Source organism: Nyctibius grandis, chromosome 4, assembly GCF_013368605.1.
Source record: "Nyctibius grandis isolate bNycGra1 chromosome 4, bNycGra1.pri, whole genome shotgun sequence".
In the NCBI taxonomy this organism is placed as follows: Eukaryota; Metazoa; Chordata; class Aves; order Nyctibiiformes; family Nyctibiidae; genus Nyctibius; species Nyctibius grandis.
The window spans coordinates 6,403,212-6,427,047 of NC_090661.1; the positions used below are offsets into that span (position 1 = coordinate 6,403,212).

At 38.2% G+C, this 23,836-nt stretch overlaps 1 protein-coding gene across 1 annotated transcript; it reads right to left on the bottom strand.

Moving 5' to 3' along the window:
- Positions 1-4,910: 4,910 nt before the first annotated feature.
- CCDC34 (coiled-coil domain containing 34) lies at positions 4,911-23,579 on the bottom strand. Its single transcript, XM_068399490.1, has 6 exons — positions 23,297-23,579; positions 19,358-19,490; positions 16,737-16,844; positions 8,333-8,491; positions 7,032-7,173; positions 4,911-5,409 (listed from the first exon to the last, which is right to left on the bottom strand). Exons 1-6 carry the CDS (start codon positions 23,488-23,490, stop codon positions 5,195-5,197), a joined length of 951 nt encoding a protein of 316 aa, XP_068255591.1. The 5' UTR covers positions 23,491-23,579; the 3' UTR covers positions 4,911-5,194.
- Positions 23,580-23,836: the final 257 nt, after the last annotated feature.

Below are 23,836 nucleotides of genomic sequence, written 5' to 3' on the forward strand. Positions count from 1 at the left end.
TACTGTGAAATTTCATGAGCAGAGAAATCCAGGTGAGAACTAAGAGACTACAGAATGCTGTTCAAGCTACAACAAAGTGTTAAGATTTTATCTTTCTGACATCTGAGAAAGAATGGTGTAAATTAATTGTTTGCTGCAACAGCATGAAATTATAGCTTTCTGTAGTATACAATCTTAAATCATGCTATGAGGCCAGACCATTTTAATTGTGTGGTTGATGTCCTGTTGGAAAAAATCCAAACAATATTTCTCTTCTTTGCTCAGCAAAACCATTATGTTGATTGAATCAGAGCCAATATGTACACTCACGAGCTATCCTGCCTTAACCTTATTTGTAATTTAGTTAGGACAGAACTGCATTTACAATGCTATAGATAAGCTACAGCAAGAGCCTCATCTTAAAGCTGCTCTTTTAGGGGTTGTAAGCCCACTTAAAGCTGGCTGTCTCCAAATGAAATGTTGTTCTGATTCTGAAGACAGGATAAACCTTTCCACAGAAAATTTGGTGGAGGAAAAATAACACTATCTTTGGTTGGGAGAAAAAAATAATAATGGATTTAGATATTTATTAGCATTTTCTAAAATCTCTAAGACAGAATTCTAGTAAGTACTCTGATTATTCTGGCTGAGGCACCTGAAAGAAAACTACTAGACTTCAACTTTTACTGCTATATTCCCATTCCTGAACAAAATACACATTTAAGATTCATTTAGCCCTTCACCCTGGGTATAGACACGCAATCCTGAAGAACTCTATTTGAGTTAGCACAGGAACCTCTGTTAAATTGCCATTTGTCACTGTTCAAGCCAACAGAAATCTTGTCAACAATGTGTTACAGCAGAATTGAGCCATAGATTCTTTCATAGTCTGGTAATATAAATGCTATCAATGCCTATCTTCATACGACAGGCCATTTTATGTCACTACAAGCAAATAAATGCTATAACAAATACAATCTTGTAAATATACACTCAGGTAATTATGTCAACACACCTTACCGGTGGTCACATGCTATTTCAGAAAAACTATTAGATAAAATACTAACATGGTAGTATATGGCTCTTCAACTAAATCAGAGTGCCAAGAAACCTCTGTAAGCTAATCCAAAATTAATCATTTACATTACAGTAAAACGCTGTCCCTTCATCTAACCATTGATGAGCTTCTGGTAGCTTACACAATTGTCAAACTTCTGACTCTCATAAGACATCTCCACATGGCAAGTTCAGCTGGAGACATTAACAACTAATCCATCAATCCACTAGTTTCATACCAATCCATTGCAGAGGTCCTTATAGAAAAAGCTGAGCACATCCTGAAGATGATGTGCAGACTTCTGTGAAGCCCGTGCTCTCCTACTTAAACAGAAATACAGTTTGATGCTCTGCATATTTTATGGAGTCCAGACTTCTCCTGACTGTGTACAGTAAAATTAATATCAAATAAACACACAGAAGAGAATAATGCACGAACCATTAAAATTATTTTCTGCCTTTAAAAAAACCAACAACCTGCAGTTGAACCAAAAGCTTTACATGCCTTAGAATATGGAAATAACCTATACACAGCATTAAGAGAACATTCTAGTAAGTCATGGCAGTGGCCTTGCTAGGAGTTTCTATTGTCTTTCATGAGAGCTGCGTTAGCTGTCTTTGTTTTATTTACATATTAGCATAAATAGGAAAAGAAACTGTTAAATGAATACAGCACTAAAAATTAACATTTTTTACTCTGTATGCCCCATGACAAATAGACTGCAGAAAATCAGATATTCTTAACAGACATTCATTAACTAATATGATGATAACCCATGTTGTATATTGCATATACATAAATGTTTGGCACTTGATTTACACTGTTACAGAAGCAACAAGAACAGACCCATCACAGACACTGTGGAGCCTAGGTATCTTAGTGACAGAAGTGAAAAGCATAAGATCAGCCTGTGCACCCACCGTATGTGATAAACTGATGAATATACTCGTATCTTCATACCAGCTTTTGTCTATTTTGTCAGCTTAAAAGATGCACCTGCAAGTATTAAAATGGGCTTACGCTTGTATTTAAATCTGGAGTACACAGTAGTCCCAATTTTAGTTATTTTAGCCACTACTATAATAAAATGATAGAATTGACTTAAAGAAGATTCATACATTGCTCTTAGAGCATTTTTTCTTTTCGTTCTGATGAAGTATAGTTTTATGTTCATGACTTTACAGTGTAAAATGAAAAATTTAACTCGATTCCATAATGTCATTTGCAGTGCTTTAACAATAGGTGAATATGAAGTACTTTGTGAAAGTCCAAATACGTGAGACTTCACACTAATTCGTATCATAAATTACTGACAAACACAAACCAAATAATCAATTAACTACTGTAAGATGTTGCAGTCTTGTTAGCATTTGGCATTATCTAGAAAGAACAGTCATAGGCATATTGTATAAACTGAGTCACTCAAAGTAAGAGTACAAGTAATGTTTTAAGTATAAACTTCACATGGGATAGTTTAGTATTTTCACGATTTTCTCTGAAGAAATTTAGCATTAAGATTAGAAGCAGAATCAATATATTAGAATACTTACATGCCAGAATGTGCCTTAGTGGTTTTTTTACCATTTAAATTTTATAATATGTAATATACTTTTTAATATTGTGTGATACAACTATGATAACAGGAAAAAAAGTCTTATTTCTTTCTGCTTTCTCCTTTTCACCATTAATCACAGAATTGCTGAGATTGGAAGGGACCTTGGGAGATCATCTAGTCCAACTCCCTTGCTCAAAACAGGGCCAACTACAGCAGGTTGCTCAGGGCTGTGTCAGTCATGTTTTGAGTATCCCCAAGGATGGAGACTCCACAACATCTCTGGGCAACCTGTTCCAGCATTTGATCACTCTCACTTCAAACATTTCTGTCTCATGTTTAAAAGGGATTTCCTGCATTTTAATTTGTGCCCATCGCCACTTTCTCCTGTCACTGGGCACTACTGAGAAGGGTCTGCTCTGTCTTTATCTCTCCACCCATCAGGTATTTACAAACATTGTTAAGATCTCCCCTGAACTTTCTCTCCTCCACACTGAACAGTCCCAGCTCTCTCAGCTTCTCTTAGTCTGTCAGATGCTCCAATCCCTTAATCATCTTTGCAGCCCTTCACTGAGCTTGCTCCAGTATGTCCCTGTCACTCTTTTACCAGGGTGCCCAGGACCAGGCATAGCACTGCAGATGTGGTCTCAACCAGTGCTGAGTACAGGGGAAGGATCGCTTCCCTCAACTTGCTGGCCAGTGCTCTTTCTTACGCAGCCCAGGAGGCTTCTGGCCACCTTTGCCACATCCATCGCCTTTCTAGGTGACTGAGGTGAGGCTGACCGGCCTGTAGTTCTCCAGATCCACCTTCTTGAAGATAGAATTGACATTTGCTTTCTTCTAGTCCTCAGGAACCTCCCCTGATCACCATGACCTCTCAAAGATAATTGAGAGTGCCCTTACAAGGGTATTTGACATCTCCCTCAGCATTCACAGGTGCACCCTATCAGATCCCATAGACTCATGTATGTCCAGTTTGCTTAGGTATTCCCTAAACTGATCCTCCTCCAAGGTTGTCTTCCTTGCTCCAGATTTTCCCACTGAACTCTGGAACCTATGATTGCTGAGGCCAATCAGCAGCTTACAAGAAAAAAAAAAAAATAGAAGTGAAGAAGGCATCAAGTACCTTGGCCTTTTCTGTGTCCATCGTCACCAAGCCCCTACCCCCTGTGGCAGTGGGCCCACATTTGTCCTAATTTCCCTTTTGTTGATGATACACCTACAGAAACCCTTCTTGTTGCCCTTCACATCCCTTGCTAGTTTCAACTCCAGATAGGCTTTGGCTTTCCTGATCCTATCCTTGCACACTCAGTGTTTCTATATTCCACCAGGGTCACCTGTTTCTGCTGCCTCCTCTCGTACGCTTCCTTTTTGTATTTAATTTTAGTCAGGGGGTCCTTGTCCATCTATGCAGGCTTTCTGCCACTCCTGTTTGACTTTCTGCTCATTGGGATGGACCATCCTTGATCTTGAGAAGCAATACTTGAAAATCACCGCATCTTCTGACCCTCTTCTCTCCATGTCATATTACCATGGGGATTTTTCCAAGCAAGTTCCTGAACAGGACAAAATCTGCTTTCCTGAAGTTCAGGGTTGTGATCTTCCTATTTGCTCCCTCCTCTCAGAATCCTGAACTCCACTATCCCATGGTCACTGCAGGCAAAGCTGCCCCCAACCTTCACGTCCCTGACCAGTTCTCCCTTATTTGTTCACATCAGGTCCAGCAAAGAGCCTCCCCTTGTCAGCTCCTCCACCAGCTGTGTCAGGAAGTTCAAGAAGTTACCAAAGTTCTCCAGAAACTCCCCTGACTGCCTGCACCCTGCTGTGTTGCCCTTCCAGCAAATTTCAGGGTGGTTCAAGTCTCCCTATGAGACCAGGGCCTGCAAGCATAAGGCTTCTTCCAACCTCCTGAAGAATGCCACACACTTCTTCCTAATGAGGTGGTCTGTAGCAGATGCCCACCACAACATTGCCCACATTGGTCTTCCTTTAATCTTAACTCATCAGGTCTTAGCTGGCTAATCATCAGTCCTTGGGCAAAAACTTCATGCGTTCCTCCTGCTCTCTCCCCTCGTTACCCCAGCCTGTGCTTCCTAAAGAGCCTGTATCCATCCATTGCAGCACTCCAGTGACGTAAGCTGTCCCACTACATCTCTGCGATCCCATCATAGCCCTGCAACTGCACGCAGGCCTTGAAGTCCTACCACATTAAGCCAAGAATCGTTTTAAAGTCTGTTATAATTAGCATTTTTAAAATAACCCAGTAGTACTGTTGCCCAAAAGAATAACCACATACACAAAAGAACTCGTTCAACAACAAAAGAGGAGGAAAGGAAGAAACAATCCTGTGTGTTTTATTGGTATTGAGGTACAGTCGCATTACAATTGCCTAAATATGACTTTTTTTTTTTTTACTAAAATGAAACATATAAAAAGCTATATAAAAAGCTATATAAAAAGCTTATTGGTCAGTTAGCTATAAATACAAAACCTGTTCATAAAAATTAAAAAAAAAAAGCAAAATGAAAAAGCAGACTGTTTTAGACATATAATAATATTTATGGCCCAGTTCACTCAAGATCATAAGAACAGTTTTGTTTTCTGTACTATAAGTGCTTTCTGCACACGGATCCAACACAAAGGTTGTTCTTGGGCTTATAAATTACCATAGGTGAAGACACACGTGACTGACTAGATACAGGTCTCTTACTCTTCTTCTTGGTATGAACATTGTCTTCCTTTGGAGGAGGCACATGTATAGGTTTCCACGGAATGGGGTTACAATATGCTGGAGCTGGGTACAGATTTCCATCAGCACACCCTAAAATGATCAGAAAATACACGTAACTAAAAAGGAATATTTACACTACAAGCTTTACAATGCAAGCAGTTATAGGAATCATCTGAACTGACAAAGACACAACAGCATCTTCAGAGGAAGACAGCATAGGCACATCACAGTTTAAATGATTCAAAGTAATAAATCTTCTACTTTTTTTTTAACAATAACGGGCATATTCTTCACCTCTATTTAAAAAAATAAGCAGGTTGAATGCTGTGTAACATTCAGAATGCTCAGTCCTTTGTATACTTAAAAGATGTAAATATCTATGAATTAGCTACTTTGCGTTATTCCAAAGCATTTATAAACATAACTTCCTGTCACCTCATATGCACAGCTCACATTATTTTTCCATCTTTGCTTAACTGTTATTCTTCATTTTATTGAGGAGAAAAATACACTAGTTACCCACATATACATTAATAATCTGCAGTTAATAAGCTGGGGCCCTTAAAGCAATATCAGAAAACCTAAAATTCAACTGAAAGAACATGTTGTCCCATCAGTCATTTGTCTGTAGTGAAATTTCAGTGCATACATCATGTGGTTGGGTAAAACAAAGTCTGTAATATATTCTGTCGCATGAACACAACTGAGTAGAGAAATATTTTTCAAAAATCACTTAAACAGTGATTGCAGCTGTCAGGAAGTAATGAAGGTCCAAAACAAAACACAAAGGGAACGTGTATCACCATCTATGAACAGACGTAAGCAAAAGAGCAAAGGTTGTTCACCTGCTTTATACATTTCCTTAAACATTCAGAGCCTGGAATTTAGGTCCTAAAATATTTCCTGTTGTGAATTCAAATAACAACATTGATTTTAATTCTATCAAAAAATAAAGGCAAAAGTATATACATATTTTTAAAGAAAATTTAATTAAGCACTCAAACATAAAATACAATACTATTTCTTACTGTTCTGCTTTTGTACCATGTGGGATGACAAAAAAATACAAAAACAAAGTGAGACTCACAAAACACCACACTATCAACAACATTCTCTTTAACACTTCCTTTTAAAACAAAAAAGGAATAGGATTACAGAAGCCACGAATGTGTGATGCAGGTGCAAAGCTAAATGGTAAGGAAACCTTAGCTCAGAACACAGGTTGATTCCAACGTCCCCTTTTCCAGACAGGACTTCTGTCAGGCTCTTATTAATCTTTGTGTCTCAAAAAAACACCTATTTTCTAAGGGGGATTCAGGTGCCATAATGTGGCACACCCCTTCTGTAACACAAACACTAACTTTACAAGGATGCTAACAACTGATTTGCTTCACAGGAACCAGTGACTGGCTCTAGTGATTCCTATGCCTGATAAAGAAAAAGAGATCAAAATCAGTTACTGTTTGGTATGCCACATTATTCTCTCAAATAATATCATTTTCCTCCCAAATAAGATGGAAGGGCTACAAAAAATGCACAGAGGGTCCCAGAATAAAAGCTTCTCTAACTTATACCATATGAGATATTCATTCCCATATGCCAAAATTAGATACTGGATTAAAAATCTTAAACAGGCCTCATTTTACATTAAAAGTTTAGAGGGAAGGAACCACAAACCTAAGTCACTACATAGGTGTAGCAGAAGTACAAACCTGTAGACTTCCCACGTGGGAAGCCATAACCACTTAAAACAGGGAGTGGTTTATTTCTAGCATTATGTAGCCATTCCTTAAAGATCTTCTCTGATTTCTCTTTCTTCTCCTGTAGTTCAGCTTCCCTTTCTTTTTCTTTTTCCTAAAAATAAAAAAAAACTAAGATACTTATAGACAAAGCACCGCACAATATACACAAAATGGTACATAAATCTTTTGCAGATTCAGGTTCCCAGACTGCTGAACATATTTCAAATGTTTTCAAATACAAATACATTTTTCCTGACAACAGAAAGGTTTTTAAGCATGTTTTAATTAGATGAGAAATTTTGAAAGACTGAAAAATTAAGGTTGTTAAGGCCTGAAAGTTGATCTGATACAGCTTATGGCATTTTAAAGTTAATCCAAAGAAATTATTATATGTGAAATACTTGTGAAATACTTACAGATGTGTTCTGCACTTTAAGAACAACTTCTGCAATTACAAGGGGAATATAGATAAATTCCTCTCACCACAATCCTCTCCCACATTTAGCTACAACAGTAGTGTAGTACTTCTATAATATTACCCATTCTACTGAAAAATTATACTGTAATGTTAATTAAATTAAAATACAACAAATCAACTTCACAGATAAGTCATCTGGTCATACATATCATAGTTTTCAGGCATAATCATTACCAATATGTGATATTTCAGAGGAATTTTGGATGATTCCCGCAAGTGCAGCCTTGTTAGAGCATTTGTTCTAGTGAACTAGAGGATCTCAAAGCCCCTACTTTAGGAAGCTTACAATAAGTAAGTGGTCTTCCAAAGCTCACTATAAAAATACATAGGTGATTAAGTAATATGAAACAACATTAAAATCAGAACTCCTAGCATCAGATTGGTACAGACAGATATGAAGAAAAATGCTTTTAATTAGAAATATGTGCAAGTATAATACTAGTATAATAGTGGTGCTGGGAGAAAAATGCGCATAATGCCGCCTATTTTCTGCCTGGGTCACCCTGCAACAGACTGAGTAATAAAAGTACACTACGTGGTCTGTATTTCTCTTTCCCTTATCATATCACAATTGCAGTGGGTTTGCAAAGACTATTAACAAAAATGCATTCATATGCATCGTGTTTTGCTGGTCACACCTCAATGTCTTGCGCTAACATTACAACTTTTGAAAGTCTTTTTCATGTACAACACTGCCATTTGATAAATTCTAATCAATTTAGTCAAACAATATATTTAATGTAAGTTACAGATTAGGTAACCCCATCCAAATAAATGATTAGTTGATTAATACCTTCTCTTTCTTCTTCTTTTCTGCCTCTTCAGCTCTCTTCTTCTTTAACCATTCTTTATACTTCACTTCGGCCTTTTCTTGTAATTGCATTTTTTCTAGTTCCCTTGTGGCTTTTTCTGCCATTTCTTTGGTCAGCTTTCGTTCCCTTTCCCTTCTTTCCTACATGAAACGGATCAAAGAAACAGAACAGAAACTTTTCAGTATATTTCAATGGGCAATTCTTTTGAGGAATACAGTTAATTTAATTACATAATTACAAATAAAATTATCATAACCCTGAAAAAAAAATCATATTGTAAGCTCTTTGAAGAGAGAACTTATTCATTGCCAGGTTCCAAATAAAATAGTTTTAAACATATAAACTTGTCACAAAACATGATAAAAAATTTACTCTCAGGACTCCTTATGTCATTATGTTTACTACTCTGTTTTATTTATTCAGACATTTTTTAAAACACTTCAGACACTTCTCCATATTTCTGGTAAATAAATGTATGTTGCAATTCTTGACAATGGTGTGCTAGTTTTACTTTTCAGTGAATCCAGAGCACTCAATTTCACAAAACAATTAGCTATTAACTATATTTTCTCCTTGGGTTTGGGTTGGTTTTTTTTTTTTCACTTCTAATACATTCTAGTGAACATCAGCTGAATGTGTTCTGCAGTGTAGAGAAAACTGTTAGATATGAATACACTCCAATTTCAATGCATATTCTGGAATGTAAAACTCTACAGAATTACAAAATAATGGAAGTCTTATGATTTCACAACATGGTTTGTAAGGTCTGTACATGTGATAAAATTATTTACAACCAAGATCAATGAAAAAAAGAATTTCACTCTGGGAAAAAAAAAGAAGCTGAGATACTGAAACCATTTTGTACTAGTGAAGAATGGAAACAAAATCTTTCTTAACATGAAACAAACCCTTCCATGCTTAAATACGTTAAAAAGGAAAAATAATCTATTTTTGGCAAGTTATGCAGACCCTAGGTATCACCTGCCTGAAAAGCAAATAACAAATTGTGTAAGCATTTCCTCCTTCTTCACCTAAAATTCATCTTAATCTCTTTTATTCAGAGCTGCTCCTCTGTCCCTCCATTACCAAATATTCCCCTTATGCATCTCTCAACAACTCCTGTTCCGATGCAATGGTAGTCTGGGACACACAAAAAACATTAATGTAGATGAAAGATATATGCTAAAGCAGTGAGTTAAACTAATTGGCCAAGAAGGCTTACAAAGATTTCAAATCTTTTGTTGTTTGCTGGCTTATCTCTGTTGTACATGAAAGTAAGTTACAAAACTAAGGATCTTTCAAAGCTATGGTCTCTAGTTAAGGGTCTTATCACATAAAAAGCATGAAAATAAATATAGGAGAAAACCCCAAAAATGGGCCTTCCATACATAGGGGAATTGATCAATAATGGACAGCAATTACAAGCAGAAAATAGACTAAAAACCTCTCGAACGACTGTAATTAAAAGTCATGAAGCTTCTTAAATTATGTATCCTTAATCACAATACTTCAGATGAGTTTAGCTACTATCTAGGCTGACCCAAAGTTAAATTAGGTCCTATGTAAACAATGATACGCTATGCACACTACCATGAAAGCCACCACTATTGCTAAGTTTTACTTCCAGTGAGACATCCTTAAGAGGGGGGGAGACCCTGCAGAACTGCAGACTTTGCAGCTGCCTAGAAATTATTCTGCAGACAAATCAGAAACGCTTCCTCTTTCTCTCGCGCACAGAACAGCTTTTCGTTCATAAAGTTGGTGTATGCCACATTCCCAGCTGCTTTAATAACCTGCTTCATGTCAAGCTCCTGTCACCCTGCCCTTCCCAGCTTCCCCCCAGCCTTATTACTTTCCCTTATACAAGTCTATCAAAAATGCTAGGAATGTGCATACTAATATACATGTTCTTCAATCCTCTCTTCACTCTCCTTCCATGGATATACAGGGGGAGGGAAATTATATAATTTGTTTATGCTTGGTGTTGTCAGATTGGGTTTTAAAAATTCTCTTTGATCTTGTGTTCAAAACAGACATGATCTATTCACTAAACCACTAGTAAATTTACATATACTTTAAAATATGATTACAGGTATTACATAAATTAAGGTATTGATTATAAAACATCCAATTACTCATTGCAAGAAAGGCTTGTTTTCCTGCCACCCCACCCAAGCACATTCTTAAGGAGAAAGGATACAAATCTGGCCTGCGGGTTCTGTGCTCTGGGCTGTGATCCTATCAAGCCTCGGAACCTAATGAAGCCTGGGCTAGGTCAGAACTTGGAAATCCCCCACCCAAAACAAATCCGGCCGTCCCACAAAGCAGTGATGGTGACTCAGAAGGCAGCGTGCGTCTCAGTGAGTCAGTACCAAACCAAACTATTCACTTTTCAAGAAAAATCAGACCTATGTATATGTGGAGAATTGTCAAAGGAATTTAAAATTTGAAGAAGCATCCCACTTTCTTCCTGACAGAAGGTAGAGATACTAAATAATTTTCCAGATACTAAATATTTTTTCTACAGAAGGTAGAGATACTAAATAATTTTCCAGGCGAAACAGAGAAACTATATCCAAGTGAAAGAAAATTAATAAAATTTATATTTCTGTGTTTTCATATCAATGATTAAAAGAGAGGCTGGAAAGGGTAAAGAGCAGAGCTGCTTTCAGGTTTGGATTTTCTATGTAGAGTGTCACTGAACAGAGATATTTCCAGAAGTCAGTCTTGTGGTTTATATTTTTAAGATACTTCTCACAGCAATCCTTTCCCATTTTCTGGTCTGTAGAATGTGACAACATTTTTCTTTTCATAGATAACCGATGGTTCTATGTCACAGCTGTTTGGTCTTACATCTTAGCTACCATATTATAGCATCTTTTTATGCTGACCGATGGCAAAATACAGGAAAAGTCCACACTGCCAACATCAGAACATACATTCAAATTTCCTCATTTATCCTCATAATAATCCTGAATGTCAGTCACATTTAGAAGCCTCAAAAATCTGTGTTGTTTGGCCAATTGTTATTATCTTTTCAATTTAGCCCTATTACACAGCTCAGTCACCAAGCCTAGACCACAGAAACGCTTCTTTAATCTCTACAGAACTGGCATCCGAAAAGAACAAGAGGCTAGAAAGGAGGTCAGGGAAACACTGAGCTGCAGTTGTCTACTGACAAGCAGCAGGTTTACAATTTACTGCTCAAGTTCACACAAAGTCAACGTAGACCCCACTGCAGTCTAGTAACTGGAGAATTGTAAGATGGTTACACACATGGATCTTTCTCCCAGACTGTGTTCCTTTCGTGTGGGTACTCAATATATGCGACAAGGAGAAAGTCTTAGTGTACTTGGTCCCTGAACACTGTCAGGGTCTTCAGAAGGAGGCAGCCTCCATAAATGCTGCTGAAATACACGTATTTTAATCATCTGCCACTCTGAATTCCTCCTCCACAAGTCTATCTAAAACTCATTCTAACACAAACCATGAGAAATTAGTTCATTCTGCTTACAGAAATCTAAAGGTAAGTCTGCACATCATTAAGATTCAGGTACAACCAGGTAAAATTATACCCATGGCACTGGCCATGCTTGACCTCACAGAAAAGTTTTGTGTAAAGACACATCAACACTGTGCTTAAAAAAAAAGAAAAAAAAAAAAGACTGTCTTGTAAAGTACTCCACGTCTAGATGCTGAAAAACCCACAATATGTAGAAAAAAACCCCTTAAGACATTAAGCCCAGGGTTACAAAAAAAAGTCTAGCTATGTAAAGACAGACTTGGGACACCTAAACAGAAAACTTAAATTCTTAAATGACATTGGTTCTCAAGGTTGGAAGGTATTTATGGTAGATATTTAAGCTTCCCTCACAAATACATTTCTTGAAAGGGTTCAGTCTTGAAAAAGGTGAACATCTCAGCGTCTCAAGTCTCAACCGTCAGCAAAAACCATAGCACATCAGGCTCTATATAAAACGTAGCAGCAACCACAGCTTTGACTCAGAACAATAGCTCAGCTGTTAGAACATTAACCTAGGAGAGGGAAGATCCGGATTTCATTACCTCTCTGCCTGAGGGGATTCAAACTAACCGTGTCCCACTGTGGGGAGAAGACTCCGGTCTACCAGGCTGCAGGCTGGGATGACAGGATTCTCCACCCTTTCTGTTGAAGCTGTACCACTCCTCACAAAATAATTAACAATTCATTGGATGAAAGAAAGAGAGCATGAGTGAGCATGACTTTTTAACTTGAAAGTCATGCTCAAGCTGCCTAACAATCTGAGTTCTATATTAGCAATGGTGAGATAAAGTACGCAATTAAACAAAGTCTTTGGAGTAAGAGTTGGAATCTGAGTCTTTCTTCCGGGAAGAATCACGCAGCACACCAAGAAAGGGGAGTCTGCTCCAAGAACATTGTCATTCATTATTTTACAGGGCGTTGCTTCTAGGCTTTCGTATTTCTTACTACTTTTTCCTTCTTATAAACACTATCAGTCAACAGCAAAGTAAATTATAAGAACAAAATTTTCAATGGAAAAGCATCAAAACAGAATTCTCCCATCCTGTACCTGCTTTCCCTTAAAATTAAATTTTTCAGTAAGTAATGGGAAATTACTGAAAGAAAAAATGAACAACAAAAACAGTTGTACATTAAAGTTCTATGATTAATGCCTGCTTTGCTCATATTTACTTTTAAGAAAAAATAAAAAGCGATGCCTTACTCTCTATTCAACAATGCAGAGTCTTTGAAATGCTACAGTCAAATTAACATTGGTATTAGAATAATTAGTTTTTCCAATGTAAAATGTGTAACTTCACCACTTACGCTCTTACAACTTTGCTAGATATCACATGAATATAGCATAAACTATTATATCATAGAATTATAAGCTTTCAACAGAGCTACACCGTTTCAATACAAAATAAATGATACATATATAGGCCAATTTCACCTCTTAACAGCTTTACTCCTCCACATAATGTTAATAGATTTACCTGTTTGTGGTTAGTGTAACTTTAAAAATAAAAATTAAAAAAAAAAAGAAAAAAAACACATAAAGTGCCAGAATGAACAGACATGGAGAAAATAAGCTTTCACAAGCATTAATTCTAACCTGCTGAAATGATACAGCAGTTAGTTTTCAATACCTATTTAAGATTTAGCTCTATAACGAGATGGGGAACAAGGACATCAATTCCTTTCTTTTTAAACTTTACAGTTCAGCTATGCGTTGCCTACGCAGAGCTCCTTAGCAAACTTGAGCCTAAATACAGCAATTAGCAATCAAGCAAACATTTTAACATACCAGAAGGATTAAGACATATTCTAATGGCTTTGCTGATCTATGTCCAGTTCTGCACACCACTCAAATCAAGGCTACTTTAATACTGAAAACAGGACACTGAACACCAACTTCGCTTGCTCAGCGTTTATAATCATGTCCCCCTCATTTTTATCAATAAACCTAACAGTAATGCAGAAATAAAAGCTTTAGTTACCTACAAAATCATGTGGGGTTCAAGTAAATTTTCTTCTGGAATCAAAAGCATGTTTGGAGGTATTTTAGAGTTAAAATATTTTGATTGATATTCCTGTCACTTGTTAAAAACAGAGCTCTATTACATCTAAACCAAAACAAGTCAAATTGACAATTTACTGTTTGACCACGAATGACTGAACCTTAGAAGAGAGAGAAAGTAAGACTCTTTTTGTCCAGCAGGGATCTAGTATCTTACCAAAAACTGAAAGGCATTAGTAGAACCCAGGATAGCACCTGACAGTTGATTTTATTAAGCTTTTAATTCCTAGTGAGCTGCAAAATTTTGCCATATTTGCATAAATATATTTCACAGCTTAGAATGTTCTTTGTTAGCTCATATTTCAATATATTACTTCTAGTTCATTTACAACCTTTAAAATCACAGAAGCTATTTACATAGCATAATATAGAAGAATATTAAATGGTTATGATCCCTTTATTTTCAAATATAGTTTATGCAAAATGATTGGAAGCATAAAAAAAACTTCACAGCATATAGTTTTACATATATATTAAACAATAAAAAATGAAACTGCCAGTGAACAAAAATTGTGCTCAAGCTTTGCTTCCTAACCTGTCTCTAAAGGACTATATTTAACAGTCAGAGCATCACAACTGACATTGCCATGCAACAAAACTGGCTTGGCATACAGAAAAACAGTAGAATTCTTTTATGCATATACAAACATTCTACTTCTGACATAAATGTATCTCACATTCATAGCATGGAGATTTTTCCAGCAGTATCTCCTGGTGCTGGATGCCCAAGATGAAGGAAAAAGCTTCATGTTTGCTCAACCACCCCTTACTTCCTTCGTCAGTACAGGATTCAGCAATGGGAAAGGATACAGACTTGTGGAGATCATAGAGGTAACATCTCCAGAAGTACTGCTTCCTGTCAAGGAAAGCATTTTCTGGAGTCTACACACAGGGGCTCAGAACCAGTAACTGCATATGAAAAAGGTGAGTGCTTAACGCATATTTCAGTGAAGAATACTGCGAGTTTCACCTTTTGATGCTCCTAGGAGGAAATGTGAGCTTTCCCAAATATGAGATGTATACACGCTCCCCAAGAAAATCATAGCAGATGTCAGTACTCACAAATCTAACCTTAAACTTCATGTGAAATCTTCATTCAATTTTAAACACCTTCTTAGTCATTGAATTGACATATTTATCCTTCAGTCTGTGTCCAGATCCACAGATAATCTTGTGGAAACTTGAAGTGGTAAGGTCTATGCAGCACAACTGTTAATATCCTAAAGACAGCTAAGCTTTTAAGTTCCGTTTGTTCTTGATTTGAGTGTGGTTTACAGAAAAGACTAGCCAATGAATCATCTGATTTAAATGAAAATCAGATTACTTTTGGTAAAAGCTTGGGACATGGCCTAAGGATGACCTTATCCTTCCAAAATATAATATGATAAAGTCCAGACACAAATACATTTTTTCCCTTGTCCTCTGGGCTTATGTGGTCACCATAAAAGAGACCTCCTATTACCATTGACAATAGAAAAGAAGTAATTAATCAGTAAATCCACAAAAACAAACGTCTTTGAAAGACCCAAATAGGTAGAAGCTTACAGAAGTTGAAGCGGAGTAGGGGGATGGACACAGAGAACAGGAACTTTCACAGTTTTGAACTGTGGACAATTTTAATAGGCAGGCCAAACTCTTTCAAGCCAATGAATAGTTACGGACACCTATAATTTAATTTGCATTTTAGAAGAGAAAAATGGCAGTGTTTGTGCTGAACAATAAATCTGCTACTTTTTGCTGTGTACTTTAATAAGGAAGGACCCTTTCTACATAATAAATGCTTAGAGCAGGACTGGTTTTGGGGCGGGTTTATGCCAATCATCCAGTCAGCACTGAGACTAAAAGTAATTAGGTTAGACCCAAACACAGGTTATTCTAGTGGTTATACACTGAATCTGAAGAAGGAGTTCTGAAATGGTGAAGATAAACGTATGAGGGTCTGGATATCTAGCCCAGCTAGTCCACTGTGATATTTTTAATTAATTTTCATCCAATTTTATTCAGAACCAGAAGTACAGAACAGTAAGCAACTGGTATTGCTACAGACCGTAAGACAAGGAATGCATACGCCCATGAACTACCAGGGCCTGAACAAGCCCAAGCCTCCCAAACGTTCCCATTTTTGCCACTCAGTGCACATGCTTGCTCTGTGTGACACAGAGCTGTACAGTGCCCCACTGAGGTCAAGATTCTGTCTGCTTCTGACCCTGGACTTACGCATCCCTCTCAAGAGAGCTTTCAAGAGAAAAAATTTTTGATCCCACTCAGAAATTACTTTTTGGATGAAGGGATTCCTAATTGCTAACTGTGGTCTACTGAGAATTTCCTGAATCTGGCCTCACACCTCAATTATCCCTCTAAACTCTACCATACTATTTGCCTGTCCACAATGGTACTTAACTAAACCCTTCCTCTGGCTCTACTTGGTGTACAAGACATTGCAGACATTTAAGATGTACACTTTACCCAAGATGCTTGGACATTGAACCTAGGAAGTCAGAAAGAGTAGGGTATACTGAAGACCAGAACCCCAGCTATAATTAGCAGAAGGCTACTGCACAAGATGTAGGCCAGTTGTCAGTTATCTGACTACTCAGAAAACAAACCTCTTTATGGAAGAAAAAAAGAAATCAGTCTCGGAAAAATGTTTAACTGTGTTGGCATGGTTTTATAATTTTCAATTAAAATAGCCATTCATTCAGCAAACTAAAAACACGGTTGTCCAAACAGCCTAAGTAAATTTTACATAGGTTTACTTAAGCATGGTATGTGCTAGAATATTTGCAGCGAAACTAATATTTACCTCTTCTCTTTTTTTTTGGACCCATTCCTTATGCTTCTCTTCAGCTATCCTTTTCCTCCTTTCATGTTCTTGCTTTTGCTTCATCTTCTCAAGCTGTATATTCATTTCCTAATTAAAGAAAAAGTATACATCTTAAATCTGTGGTGATCATCTACACCAGTACACTCAATACTGGAAATAGCACTGAAGTTAAAACAATGTAAGCATTAGGTTTTGAAATTTTTCCTTCAGCAAGACTTTGGAAAAGATGGATGACAGAAATATTATGAAATACAATCAATGGAAACGTACAATTTTTAGAATATGAACTGGAAATATGTATTTTAATTAGGCTCTGGAAACAATTCAACATAACAAATCACTCCTCAGCTTATTTAAATGTCCTTTCAGTCAGTAGGATCTTAATTTGCAGCAGTACTTCTCTACAATACTTAAGTTTACATGGTGTATTGCTCTGCATTCAGGAAGGTATCAAAAGCTAAGTGAAATATTACTCACTTGTGATGTTTAGTACCAGAACTACAGGAACCTCAGGGCTTAACCTAAAGCTTATTAAAGCCAAAATTATTGCAGATTTTAGCAAACTGTGAAACAGGAGCTTTATTTTGAAGACGAGAGAAGAAATTCTGAAGTATTTTATCTTTACAGGACATACAGTATATATGCAATCACTTATATCTCTTCAAGGAAATGAATCGATAAAGAAAAAACATGACTAAGATGACAATTTGAGACGCTTTGCTTCTCTAACGGTAGCATTAGCACGAAGTGCTATTTTTCAATGAAAATTCATACCTTCAAACATAAATGGAACTATTTCCATGAAACTAGATTTTACGGTCCCTACACTGCCATCAGTTTCAGAGAGAACCCCCTCTTATGACATTGAATTTGAATTTAGTAAGACATCAAGAAAAACCAGGAGCCTACAGAGAGCTCAAAGAAAACACTCAAAATACAGACATAGTTTGAAAATACAGTTGTTGCTGTATTGAGGCAAAGTTACAGCAACTAACACCTCCTTTGAGTTTGGAGACACCTGTATTGCGGGGATCCTGGTTTCTGTAAAAGGTGATGGCACTGTAAGTACCTCAGAAGACCCCATCAACTATCCACTCCAAATGTTTATCCAATTTTCTGACATTCAGAGCAGACTCGGTGCTGCTGTCAGCCAAAGATCTGGGACTTCACAGTTGTTTCTCAGGATATCAGTTTAGAATACTTTTTATATGCAAATGTAGTAATACAGTTTTATGTCACAATCACATACTTTGTTCTCTTCTGGCATTTTACAAAAAAGTTGATTGTATTTTTTTCCCCTGATATAAGCTATTTGAGTTGCCTGCATTGCAGTTTAACATCTAACATTTTCAAAATCTTACAAATTAAAAATAAAACATTTACCTATTCCATCAATTTCTACACGGCTTTAAATAATGCTTGTCCTATGACTGCTCCTAATACATATTTGAGAGAGACATCGTCTAAATTACATTTAGTACTGTATAAATGCTATTGTGTGATACACACGAATAAATTGCTTTGGTTCCTCATCAAGACCGCATGAGAAGGCCATGCGCAAACCACATTTTCTACATGACACCAGAAATTACTTTGGCTCATTTTTTTGTACTTAAAAAATCAAAACAGGGAGAGACAGTTACCAAACTGAAATCTAGACGGGAAGTCATGAAACGTGTGGTGAGTATTAATGGATCAGAACATATTCCTCAAGTTTAACAAACTATTTTGGTGTTATGCTGACATCTAAAAGACTGGTCCAGAATCTTCCAGTGGTGCATGTTTTATAAACAGCATGAGGTAGCCCACATAAAATAGCTGTATGTTATATTCACTTTACAGATAAAGTGAATCACAGAAAAGTTAGGACACCGCTCAAGGTCAAACACTAAATCAGTAACTAAAGCGAGAAATGATCTAACTTTGATGTGATTTTTCTAACCACTACCAAATACTTCCAATTTGACTTTAAACAACAGCATCATTTAATCAACTGCAACTACAAACATATTAATCAAGAAAAGATATAGCGCGCTCACTTAATTCTGCCCCAGCCCCAGTATTCAAGAACTGTTCATTCGCAAGGGGGCAAAAGATGGAAGGAGGGGAAAAAATGCTGGGACACAGAAACGTATCCTGGGAAAGGACACCAAACAGTTGTATAATTACACACTAAGTGGGGAACAACACTGTGCCTCATATCTAACCAAGCAGCTTGGCATGCTTACTCCCAGCACACGCCCTGTCGTGTTTTTACTACCTACATGCAGGCGTATGTACCCATGATGAAAATCAAGGTACCAATTATATAAATGTTTTAATCCTTTAAACTTGAACCATTATCTGACAGTTGGATAAGCAAAATATTATACAGCACTACTTCAATGAAGCACAACATTTAGCAAAAGAGAACGCATACGCCATGAATCACGTCAGCACTGTCAAACACAAACATTATGGAGGCCCAAGACACTAAAAAATAATGGGACAAAACTACTTGTTTCCCCAACCACAAAAAAAAAAAAAAAAAAAAAAAATCTGTATTTTGGTGCTTGCTATCTTCTATTAGACTTAACATCAAGCTAATTGGATGTATTCACCTCTGCAGCTCTAGCTTGCAAGCGGGCACGTAGTTCCTTCTCTTTGCCAATGAACCATTCTTCCCATGGTGAGAGATTATCTTTCAAAGGTGACTCTCTTTTTCCCCCTGCTGTTTCAGAGTCTTCAGCCTTCCTGAATTAAAAATGAGAAATGTAAAAGAGTGTTATCTGTAATATATTTGATTGAAAAGTTAAAGCGGTGCTACTGCCTTGAAAAATGACATTTACGGTACATTGTGACAACAATGACGTTATTTTTCTACTTGCTTAGTAATCTCTGGAATGGATAAATGGCATTTATAGTGTACCTCTGACCACCTCCCTTACATTCTACTTATGAAATCCTAGCTTTTTAGTGATTTTTTTTCCCCATTCCAAACTGTGGAACCGATTCAAGCATTTTTTTTTAATCTTTTTTTTTTAGATCTTTTATGATCTAAACAAAAACTAACACCAGAAACATCAAAGGGTCACCTTCCTTCTCACATATGGAAACTAAGGGAAATCAGAGATGTAACATTAACATGCTGTCCTTGGTCACAGAGAGGCTCCATGTATCAAGTGGCCTTTAGCATAAGCAAAGGATAATCAAGAATATTTTTTTCTTCTTTCAAAGTCCTATAGGACTTTGAAATTCACTCTAATTTCACTCTAATTAAATTCACTCTAATAGGTAAAGTTTTCCACCCTAAAAAGCTTTCACAGGAAACATACTTAAGAAAAATGGCTTGCATACAATACTTGATGATATTATACAAGGTTCTATTAGACTTTTAACAGGACACCTTGCATAACTCACTCATAACTTCTTTACTCATGAATAATGCAGCAATCCTAGCCCCAGGCCAGAAATATCTTTTATAATATTCTATACATGTACTAGCTCATAAGTAAGACAGTATATTAGGCTCTAAGTCAATGAAAATTGAAAACATGCCAATAGATTTCTTTATAAGATTTCTTCTATCTTATACAGATTTTTTTCTCAACAACAGTTGAAACTAGACTTCACTTTAGTATTTTATATGGATGTATGAGCTCCAGAAATACCTACCCCACATACTCCACTACAGTAATTCTGTTTGCTAAATTCAAGCTACAGAAGAGGCATCTAAAAAAAGCATATTATGCTCCTGAAATAAATTCTTTTAAGCATATCTGTTTTTTATCAATATAAAAGTATGCGTTCACAGGGAACAGCAATACTCTGTTGCAAAACATTTTACGTCCCAGTAATCTTTAGAATATGTTTCTGTGATACAAAGCATTTGGGGACAATGTCAGTGCTAAGGAGTTTTGTCCTACTCTTCTCCATTGCTGTTACCCACACACGCGCGCTAACATGACCGTTCACTTGTCATGCTGTGACATGTCCAGGGGAACCGACCTTGAAACTAACCTGGAAAGGGTTGTTTTCCCCAACCATGCTGCCACAGAGATGTAGCACAACAGAACTGAGGGAACACCCTGACACACAGAGAGCACACAGACAGCAGCAGAGCAGGACAAGCACTCCCAAGCCCAGTGTTGTCCGACACATTCTGCTGCACCCCAGGGCTTTTATACCACAGTGCTAACACAGACCAAAAATCTAACAGAGACAGTTTTTAAACAGGTACATATAATAAGGGATGCAACTTAAGAATGCATAATAACACACTTTGTTAGAAAATAACTCTCTGAAAGTTTATTAAAGATAAGGATAAAAGTAGTACGCATTCAAATTCAGGAAACCGACACAACTTTGTCCAGACTTGACGTTTTGGGCAGGGATACTTCCTCAATACATTCTTTCGCTATGCACAATTTGCATTATGGCACTTTGTACTAGAATAATGCTGACATATTAGACAAACCTGAGAAAAAGTACTAGTAGAAGGAATGAATTAAGAAAAATAATATTTACTATGTGTTTTCTTGTATCAGTCATTATACAGTTCAAGCTGTTAACTTCTCAAAAAAATAATTCACAGTAATAAATTAAAAACATTGTATACAAGTAAGAAATAAGAGAAAATGAAGTTTAAACAGAGGAAAACACAAGCTGAATACAAAGACCTGTTAGGAGAAACATTTCTCCTCTTCTGCAGTACTGGGCCTAAAGTTCTCAGATGGCACTGGAGCACAGACTGGAACCCAATCCTTCTCAGTCTGCACCCCAGCCAGTGGTCACACTCTCCCTGGCACACTGATCATGTACTTTGAGCTACACAGACCTTGAATTTCATGGGACCATTTTCTGAAGTGCCAGCATGTCCACAGCTATGACCTTCCTCAGAATAATTAAAAGAACAGACTTCTCAAAGTACCACATTCTCAAGTGCACATTTGTATTTAAATATGTCAAATTGAATTAGATACATTTGGCATTAGAACTGAAGTCTGATTAATAGAAAACACTGTGATTATCATTTACCGTACATTCACTTAAGTCATGCCATCAAACGTAACACTGATCCATAATGAAAGTCTGAAAATGCCTAACACCGTTTCACAAGGCCTTGTTTTCAGCTTTTCTCTTTTGCAAATATTGTATTTCCCACATTAAATGTCTGCCTCCGGCTAATTTTTGTGCAGTTTTAAGAGGACAACAACAACAAAAAGACTCTTTGAGAGAGTGTGTGCTTATGGCGGGGGGTAGTGGCTGTGTAAGAAGAGGTGTTTTTTATTATTATACCTTTGAGATCTTGGCAGTTCTACACGGAAGCAGCTAAATGAACACTTGGTAGACACTTATTACAACACAGCAGCAGTATTATTCAGATGCAGTGTCTGCATGAGTGAAGTATACATTGTGCCCGCAGAGCTTAATGGGTTTGTTCCAACTCAGGCCCTAACAGAGGTCATCTTCAGTTGCATCATAACAGCTGCCAGGGAATACTGCAGCAGCAGGCCCCAAAACTGAGAGCTGCTTCAAGTAGCATCTCAAGCTGCGAAGACATGTAGTCGTTTGAACTGAGCGCTACAGAACTTCAAGGTACGTGAACAAAATTGCTTATTGGGAGTGACAGAGGAGTTAACAGAAAATCTGAAACAGGAGGGACCATAAACAGGCTAATATGGTTTTCACTCTGAAGCTTCTATTTCTGACCACATTTGAACACTTTCCCTGGACTTTTAGCACCTTTTTCAAGAAATGCTTGTAAGAAAAGTTCAGTATGGCCCACAGTCCTTCAGTCCTCCTGGGAGGTGTGCGCTGCTCTCCATGGGAGTCTGAGCCCCGCACTGGAACCCTGCACTCCCATGAAGCTCAACTCTCCTTCTCTTATCCCACTGGCACTTTTAGCTCAGTTCAGTCTTGCTACTTACATCCATCATCAGCTACTACACAGATCTGCAAAGTGTCCATTACAAAGGTTGTATTCCAGAATGAGACAGGCACTCCCTGCTCTTCTCCCTTCTATTTTGAAGTGAGGAGTAAGGATTATTTATTCTCCTGTCAACCAGAGGAGAACCCGAGGGGAAAAAGACCTATTAAGTTTGCATATAATTAAAAGGGAATTAAATTAAGCCACGGGAACAAGAACTGTGCAATGCATACACATGAAACTGACTCTGGATATAGCTATATACACTAGGCAAAACAGCCCTTTAGACTCTAAAAATATTTAAAAGGATGACAGGAATGGCTGTACCCTTTTAACTTGCAAAGACACTGAGGCTCAGGTCAACAGCTTACTTATATTTTATAAACCCATGAAAATACTCAGCTGCCCACAGAACAGACTGCAGTAACCTGCAACTTCTTAAGATACAGTAAACCAGGAACAAGGCACCTAAAGCGCTTATCTATGCAATAAAAATCTGTATTTATGTGAAATAACCTTCCGTCCCCAACAAGGCCGCAAGTGGAGAGAGCTGAGTACGGGAGCCCGGCTCCTCACGCAAGGGCCGGCCCCGAGCTCCCCGCTCGAACCTGGGCCCAGACGCAGGGGTTACCTATCGCCTCGCGGGCTCCGGGAGGCCGCCGCCCGCTCCTCCTCGCCGCTCGGGGAGCTGAGGCGGGACGCGGAGGAGAGCGGGGAGCAGGCGGAGGGACTGAGGAGCTCCTCGCCCTCGGAGCTGGCGGAGGACGGCGGGCTGGGGAGGACGGCCTTCCTCCTCCTGATGCGGGTCTGGTCGCCGCTGCTCATGCCGGCGGGTGGCACCTGAGGGAGAGGGCGGCGGTGAACAACCGCCTCCCCCCCGCCACCACAGCGCGGCGGCTCCCGGCACGCGCAGACGCCGCAGCACGGCCCGCGCTCCCGGCGGCCCCCGCGGGTCTCCCCACCCCCCCTCCGCCGCCATAGCAACCGCGCCGCCGCGCGCCAATCGCCTCCCGCCAATCGCCTCCCGCCCCGGCTGAGGGACGCGCGGGCGGCTCCGGCCCCCCCGGTCCAGCCGCCGCTCCCCCGCGGGGAGGGCTGGGGCAGCGCCGGGGAGCACACACCGGGAAAACACGGGGTCAGAACCGGCGGCCGCTGGTTTTGTGTTGACCAG